Source organism: Hyaloscypha bicolor, assembly GCF_002865645.1.
Source record: "Hyaloscypha bicolor E unplaced genomic scaffold K444scaffold_55, whole genome shotgun sequence".
Taxonomy (NCBI): Eukaryota; Fungi; Ascomycota; class Leotiomycetes; order Helotiales; family Hyaloscyphaceae; genus Hyaloscypha; species Hyaloscypha bicolor.
This window is the reverse complement of record NW_020194557.1, coordinates 519456-528716: the sequence shown is the minus strand read 5'-3', so window position 1 is coordinate 528716 and position 9261 is coordinate 519456. Positions and strand designations below refer to the sequence as shown.

General features: G+C 26.7%; 1 protein-coding gene across 1 annotated transcript; it reads right to left on the bottom strand.

The window, feature by feature from the left end:
• Nucleotides 1-5441: 5441 nt before the first annotated feature.
• K444DRAFT_611231 (uncharacterized protein) lies at nucleotides 5442-6284 on the bottom strand (the record flags this gene model as incomplete). The annotated part of the gene is made up of 3 exons (XM_024879905.1): nucleotides 5954-6284; nucleotides 5888-5923; nucleotides 5442-5841 (listed from the first exon to the last, which is right to left on the bottom strand). A coding segment is annotated over exon 3 (216 nt), but the record flags the coding sequence as incomplete, so codon positions are not given.
• Between the last annotated feature and the right edge of the window lie 2977 nt (nucleotides 6285-9261).

Genomic DNA, 9261 nt, shown 5'->3' with positions numbered 1-9261 from the left:
CTAGCCCTAAAAAATAATATCCGAGAAGTTTAAATATTCCTGAATTTTACTAACTTTTACTAGAAGTTTATTTATAAATACTTTAGAATAATAAAAAGATTAACTAATTTACTAAAAACTAGTAGAAAACTACTATATTAGTTTAGCTAGACGGATAAGGCAAATAAGGCTTTTAGGAAACTATAAATTATATTTATAATAGTACTAATTCTTTATTATTTTAACCTAGTCTTAAAGATTTATATAAAAACGAATACTTTAGGATTTATAATTATAAGTATAATTTCCTAGCTCTTTAATAAAAGGGCAAAAGCCAGGTAATACCCTATTACTTTCTATTTAAAAAAGATAACTATAATTAAGAATAAATACGAGATATATAACTCTAAACTCTTGGCTATTATTCTAGTATTCCGTACTTAGTAGTATTACCTAATATATATCTAGTATATTATTATTATTAAGATAAATTATAATAACTTGAAATACTTTATAACTAAGAGAAAACTAAATAATTAATAGATAAGATAGGTAAAGAAGCTAGCTGCCTTTAATTTTATTTTAGAATACTGGCCGGGATATAGTAATCCCGCTAATAGGCTATTAAAGAGGCCAGACTTTATAATAGATATAAATAAAGATACTTTATTACCTATATTTTATAATAAGCTATAGAATATAGAATAAAGAACCTTATAAGTAATAGTAATAGAATACTATATTATTCCTATAATACTATAATATAAGGCCTAAAAGAGAAAAAATAAGTACTTCTCAATTAGCGAGATACTAAGAAATTCCGAAAAGAAAGTCTATTTTAGTAATAAAATAGTACTAGAGATACTATTACTTGAGCCTATTACTAGTATAGCTAGTTATAAATAGTATATACTACGGATTCTAGCTATATAGGTAGCTAGGTCCGAAATAATATATAAAAAAAGCAGAAAAACATTACTTAAACTATTATTATAGTACTAAAGGCTCGATTTATTAGTATAATACTAGTAATATAAATAGTTCTTAAAAAAGACCTTTACTAGAGCTATTAAGACTTAGGAACTTAATATATCTGGGTTATTAAAATATTAGAATACTATTTATATACTAAATAAGCCGGCTTTTAAAGAAGAATTACTATAAGCTAACTATAATAATCCTATAAGTAGGTATTTTAGTACTAGTAAAATACTAGAGATTTTCTAGAAAAAGTACTTCTAGTAAAATATAAGAAAAGATATAAAAGATTATATTAGAACTTATCTTATATATTAATAAACTAAGATAAAGAAATATCTGTTATATAATATACTTAGTTTATTTCCCCTCTTTTCTAAGCTATAATAAGAAATTACTATAGACTTTATTACAGGATTACCTCTTTTTAGGTTTTATAATAAAGTATATAATTCTATACTTATTATTATTAATAGATATATAAAAATAATATAATATATTCCAATTACTAAGGAAGTCTCGACTTCTGAGCTAGTAGAGCTATTTATATATTATATTATTAAAGACTTTAATACGCCTGCAGGTATAACTTCTAATAAAGAATCTATTTTTATAAGCAAGTTCTAATTAAGTTTATATTTCTACTTAAAAATTCAATAATAGCTAAATATAGTATTTTACTTATAAACTAATAGATAAATAAAGAATCTAAACCAAACTCTAAAATAATACTTGAGATACTATACTAGCTACTAGTAGGACGACTAGGTAATAAAGCTTGCTTTTATAAAATTCATATATAATAACTTTATATATTTAATAATAGAAATATTTCTATTCTATATTTTATATAGATTTTATTCTAGTATTAAATTATATATTAAGAATAATATTCTAGAAAGAGAGGCACTAGTAATATAGGAAAGAATATAAAGAATTCAAATAGAATAGGAAATACTAGAGAAATAATAATAAGAAGTAATAAATATATAGAAAAAGTACTATAATAAGAAATATATTAATAAGAAGTTTAAGATATATAATAAAGTTATGCTTTATATAAAGAATATTTAATAGCTATAACCTAATATAAAGCTAATAGACAGATATCTCGGCTTCTTTAAAGTTCTGGAAATTATAGGAATATATAAATAGATATATTACTTGGAATTACTACTATTATATTAGATCTATAATATTTTCCATATTTCTTTTTTAGAATTATAGTACCTATAAGCTAGTATTATAGTAGAACTAAAGCTAGTTAAGATTAAGAATAAAGAGAAATTCGAGATAAAATCTATTATAGCCTATAAAAAGAACAGAAAAGAAAAGAAATATCTTATTTATTAGAAAAGCTACTTACTAGTAAATAATATATAGGAATTACTAAATAATTTAGAGAATATAGCTCAAGAATTATAAGAATACTTAGAAAAGAGTAATATTATAATACTATTAGCCAAATAGAAATATAAAAAATAAATGCTTTTATTAGGAAACTATTAAAAAACCATATATTTATTTTTGGAAAAACCATATAAAAATTATTAAAAACTCTAATTTCTATATCCTATAAATATCTTACCCTTATAATTACTTTCTATTATCCTTATTATTATTCTTATTAGAATTCTTTCGAGAAACAGGTAATAAATTAGCCTATAAAGCTATTAGCTATTAATAAGAAACAAGAAAGAAGTAAACTTACTTAATACTAAAGAATATTAATTATACTATTAAGAGTACTTTATACTTATACTAAGCTAGTAAGAATTACTTAATCTATTTCTTGAATTATTAGGGAAATCTATTAGCTTTAAATAATAGCTTTAATATAAGAAGTATATATAGTTTAGTATAAAAAAAAAATAATAATAGCTTTCTTCTTTTTAGATAAAGAATAGGAAAGACGCTTATATATATTAATAGCTTAAAGAAGGCAGTTTAATTATACTATATATATTTAAGAAACCTTAGATAATATTAGAATAAGAAATAAAAGAAGAAATTTATAACTTATAGAATTATATTTCTTATTCTTGAAGTAGTAATAATTATATACTAAATAATTATTACTCTTAATATAAGTAAGGTCGGGAAACTTAGTAATATTCTTGGAATATTAAAGATAGTAAAAATAAATCAAGAATATAGGAGTATTAGCTAAATAGGTAGTAATAGGCTAATAAGTACTAAGAGAAGTATTTATCTTAATAAATAAAGAAATAGAAAAGGGAATTAAAAAAGAACTTAAATAAAGCTTAAATAAGGCTTAAAGAAGCTTAAAGAAGCTTAAAGAAGGCTTAAAGAAGGAAGATAAGAAATAAGGAGAAGCTAGATATGGTATTATAGTTAAGGAAAAGAAAGGTTAGTTAATAGGAAAAGGGAGGCCTTTTTATAATATCCTCTTCCCGAATAGTAATTACGAATTCGGAACCGGCTCTATACTAGGAATATCCAGAAAATTCTAAAGAAGGGATTTATAAACGAATTAGAAGATCAGATTAACTTTTCCAAGCTCTTGGGCCTATAAAGTAATAATTTATTCATAAATAGAAGCTAAGTTAGGATTTATAAACTAATTAGGAAATTAGATAAGCTTTATATCTAATAGTATATACTATATTTATACTACCTTTATAAGAGGAAATTGCCAGAGGCAATTTACAAACTAGCTAGGAAGAGTTAGTAAACTATATCCTTAACTCTATTACCTAATATAATAATAGGATAATTATAGGAAGTCTTTAGGGAAAGCTAGTAGCTAGAAAAGTTTTAAGAAAATATTTATAAAGCTATTTGCAGTTTTCCCAGGCCTTTTAGGGACAAGGGCCTAGAGAGAGAATTAATATAATAGATATATGTAATAGTATATAAATAGGTATTAGATATTATAGATCTAGTTTCCTATTTTAGATATAGCTTATAATCGGAATTATATAGATTATATAGGATTTCCTAATTAAGTAAAGGGCTTCGTATGCCTGGCTAAGTATTAGGAAATATATAGGAAGATGCTTCTAGCTTTAGAAGAGGCATTAATTAGTCTCTTATTAAAATTAATTCTTGGAATTAGTTATATTTGCAAGTGTTATTTTATAGCTTACTTACCTTAACTACTTGTATATTACCCTGCTATTACGTGCCTTATAAAGAGTATAGGGACATACTAAGCTAAGAAGTAAAGTCTTATTTAAAATAAAGTCAAAAACTATAAGAAGTAAAAAGATTCTTTCCTAAATAGCCCCGGGTCCCTAATCCCGTAGTATTATAGTACCCTTGCCTTAGAAAGCATTTCTTACTATAGCTAGGTATAGATAGGGGCCTATAGCTACTCTCTATATATAGCCAAACTGCCTTATAACTATATAAAACCTCTCTTGCTAGTTAGGGTAGTTACTAGAACTTTTCTTCTCTTACCCAAGTCCTCCTATAATTCAAATATTCAAGCCCGACCCCTCCCCTTATCTTCTTAATACCCTATATCCCCCCTTATATCTATAGAAGTACCGAGTTCTCGGGCCTATATTTATAGGAGGATTCCTCTACTATATAGCTAGTCCGAGAGTGAGTTAAAAGAGTCGGAAAGGCTATGGTATTTACCTCAATTTCCCTTACGGTTCCCGTAAATATATCTCCCCTAAGTATATGGTAGATCAAACGAGAGAGGAAGAATTAGAGTCGATATTCCGATTATAAGTCTTATTGAGTAGAAGTTTGAGCTCTCGTAGAGGTGCTATACCGCTGGCTTGTATAAAACCGGATCTGGCAGTAAAGGAAAATCTCCCTGTATTTGCTTATAACTCAATCTTGGCCCTATACTCTAGAGAGTATAGGTTAATAGCCTGTACTATAAGGAAGTATTAAGTTATTACAGGCCTTTATTTAAAGAAATACCTTATTACAGGCAAGTTATCTCAAATTATAATAAAAACTACTACTTACCCCGCAACTAAAAATACTACCGCTAGTAGTAGCATTTTTTTTTTGCTCTATAAAGACTAAGACTTTAATATTTGCAAGGTAAAATAAATACTACCGCTTGCAGTAGCGTTTTTAAGAAAATTATCCCTTATTTAGAAAATTTGGGTAGTAGGGAAGGGCTAACTAATAAGAATCCCGTATACTTAATTAATTATTTACTAATTAATTACTTATTAAGTAGCCTCCTTACTTCCATTACTAGTAATCTTTATATAGCCTTTCTAAATATATTCTTTTATCTAGTAAAGAATATGGCTATTTATATATAGTACCTCCTAGTAAGGAATATATGGCCATTCTATTACATGGCAACTATGTGCTAGTGGTCACGTGCAGGCTCACGTGACTACACTCCTGTATTTAAGCTTTGGCCACTCGTACCACACCTCTCTTTCCTCTTAATCAATCTATATATTATTATTACAATATAATAACAACATTATATTATAACAAATAGTAGCAATGCTCTTCAATTCGATTTAATCAGGGTCTCCTTACTCTTGATTACCTGCGAATTCCTCCATACCTCCCCCAGCAAGCCCTCCAAAGCTCTGCTCCAACCAGTCGATCTCTTAATTAAATCATCGACTGGAAATCGTCAATACCTCTACGGTATCGCCATGCCTTTCAATTAGACCTCTTAATTAAGCGTTCTATTTGATAAACAAATCGATTTTCAGTTATCGCCATCCGTACGATAATTATCGTCTGAATCGGAGCACTATACTCGCCCTCCAGCAATCGCGACCGATACTGCCCTCCCGATACTTCCGCACCATAAACGACCTCCATATCAACCATAGCATACATAAACATCGCAATAGCCTCCTTCTCAACTTGACATCCCTGTACGCTTTGTACAGCCTCGACTACCATCCTCCTGCCATCGAACAGCCTGCTCTCCTGTCGACGAGCCTTCTCACCCTTCTGCCGTCGAACAGCCCCTTAGCTTATCGACAGCCTTCTCCTCCTCCTCCTGCTATCGAACAGCCTTCCTTAGCTTATCGACAGCTCCCTGCTCCTCTCCTGCGCTCCCTGCATATCGAATACATATATACGGTACTATTGGGAGGCCTTGGTTACTAGCATTAGGCTAGGTACTCTGGTAGAGTTCAGGGATATTAGACATGGCTGTTTTTGAGCTTTTGGGTAGAATTCGTTCGATTTTCTGTCCTTTTCGAAAAGTTGACCCGTACATACGAGTAAAATCGTACGTATAGCATAGAGGACCACGCAATTCTTTCTTTTTTGGAAGCATATATTACATGGCAACTACATACTCGTAGTCACGTGCAGGCTCACGTAACTACACTCCTGTATTTAAGCTTTGGCCACTCGTGTCACACCTCTCTTTCCTCTTAATCAATCTATATATTATTATTATAATACAATAACAACGTTTTATTATAATACATTCTTTAAATATACTATACTGGTAGGTATAACGGCTGGTATAATAGTATAATCTACTAAGGACAGGATATTAGAAACAGGTACAAAACGGAGCTAAGCCAGAATACTTGGGCGGAATAATACTAAAGATCGAGGCATTCTCTCTACTTTATTCTATAGCTTAGTATTTTCTAATATATGAGATTCTTTAAACTTTATACCTTTAACTATAATATTAATCCTACTATTATATAATACTAAGCTTATTCGACTCGGCCTATAGAGGCAATATAATACTATTAGTAAAGGATCTATATTTATTCTCAGAAAGCAAAAATATAATACTACTTTTAATATTTAATAACTTCCTTAAATTATAAAGAACTAGAAAGCTTAGCTAGAAGTATAGTATCTTTTATAATCTAGTTAATCTCGAAGTCTGGTTCTTAACTAGAGCAAATAATATTCCTCTTTTAATAGTTAGTTCTCTATTAATATAAAAGAAGAAAAATATTATTTTCTATAATCCGGTTAATCTCAGAGTTTAGTTCTTAACTAGAATAAATAATATTTCCTTAATACTAATAAAAATAAAAGAATTAGTTTCCTTTTCTAATATAGAAAGAATTAATTATAGTTTATTAATTTAAAATAAGAAAAGATAATAATTAGTTTTAGTTTATTAATTTAAAACTAGATAAAATAATAATTAGTTATAATTTACTAATATTAAATAAAAAGAACTTATTTAGTATTTATTTCTATAGCTAATATCTCTTTTAAAGCTATTATAAATAGTCTAGAATCAAGTATTATTACTATAGATATATTAGATTAAAGGCCCTAATTATAAGATATATAATAATAGAATAATATATAAGTAATTAAGATAAATAAGATAAATAAGCTATAAAGTAATACTTATAAATATAACTAATTCCAAGAATTAATTCTAATAAAAAACTAATTAATATCCTTTTCTAAAGCTAGAAATATCTCTTTATATATTTCCTAATATTATAATAGGTATATATAATAATATATAAACAGGTATTAGATATTATAGATCTAGTTTCCTATTTTAGGTAAAGCTTATAATTAGAATTATATAAGTAATCGGAATTATACGGATTATATAGGATTATATTTCCTAGTTAAGTAAAATGCTTTGCAGGCTTAGCTAAGTACTAGGAAACATATAGAGAGACGCTCCTAGCTTTGGAAAGGGGTATTAATTAGTCTTTTATTAGAATTAATTCTTGGAATTAGTTATACTTATAAATATTACTCTATAGCTTACTTACCTTAACTACTTATATATTACCCTACTATTATATGCCTTATATTCTAATTAATCCAACCTTAGGGAAGCAGTTTATTATAAGGTAGTTAAGCTATTAATAGACAAAAATATTAATAGCTAGAGTATTAACTAGAAGAAGTGCCTTTACTATTACTAGAGTAACCTAACCGGGTATTTAGGGAAGTACCCAGTTAAGTACTCTTTATACTATCTAATTAGGAAAAGAAAGTGGAACTTAGATACTTCTAGAACTAGTAGATAGGATAATAATAATAGAGAAATTAGTAATGGCTTGCTATTATATTATTAAGTTAGAAATAGAGATATAATAGAGAGAAGATCTAGAGAAGCTAAAAGCTTAGATCTATTATTTTAAAAATATTTGGATACCTAGTATAGAATTCATTATATCTCTAGTAGTACTTTTAGTTCGGAGGGCTCTAAAAACCCGAGAACTATCTATTTACTAGAGAAAGAGTATTAAAAAAGCCCAGGACTTCTTCTATTAGGTAAAGTTAAAATAATATAAAGATAGTAGGATTATCTAGGCTACTAATATAGTAAAGATTATATATTATATTTCTTATTTTGAGAATATAGCCAGAAATATCTGGAAATATAGAAAGTAATTAGTAGGTATTAATACTATAAATTAGGAGATCTTTATTAAGTTTATAAAGAATTCTATCTTGAATCTAAAGAACTATAGTAATAATATTCTTACTAAATTTAAGAATACTAAATAATAGCTAGGCTAGAGTATCTAAAGCTTTATATTTTACTTAGATAGCCTATTAGATAACTTGGGATATACGGGTTTATTATAAGAGCAGGATAACTTATTTAGTAGCTTAAGGCAAGAGATTCGGAACAAGATTAATTATTAAGAAAATACTTTATAAAAAAGGGAAAAGCTTATTTCTATAGCTATAAGAATTAAAAATAATTTAAACCTATTTACTTAACGGGAATATAATAATAAGCTAATAGAATAATAAAAGAAAAAGAATAAAAGAAAAGAAAAAGGAAATAATAAAAGAAAACAGAAAAAAAATTATATTCCCGTTATAAGGTTTATAAAACCGAAATAATAAAGATATAGTAATAGAGTCTAATATAATACCCGTATTAGGATTTATAAGACCGGATATAATTTATTTTACTTATTAGAAAAAGAATTATTATATTATTATTTACCTAAATTAGGAAAAACTAACTTACTATAATTATAATAAGTCTAGTTATAAATTATATAAATACCTAGAACTAAAGAAGCCAGGAAATAAATATATTTTATAATAGTTATACTTATTTATATTATAAAAAGTAAGGCCCCTAAAACGAGAATAGTAATTAAGGTTATTATTAAGATAAAAAAAGGTAAGTAAAGAATTAGAGTATTAGTAAACTCGGGTATAGAAACTAATTATATAAAAAAGAGATTAGTTTTAGATATAGGTATTCTATTAATATTAAAAGTAATTCCCTTATTCTTACTAGAGAAAAGAAAGATCTATTTATATAGAAATTATATTCTTGGGATTATTACTAAGAATATACTAGGGAACTAAAAGAAGGCTAATATATACTTTATATTATATAATTTTAATCTAAATTATATT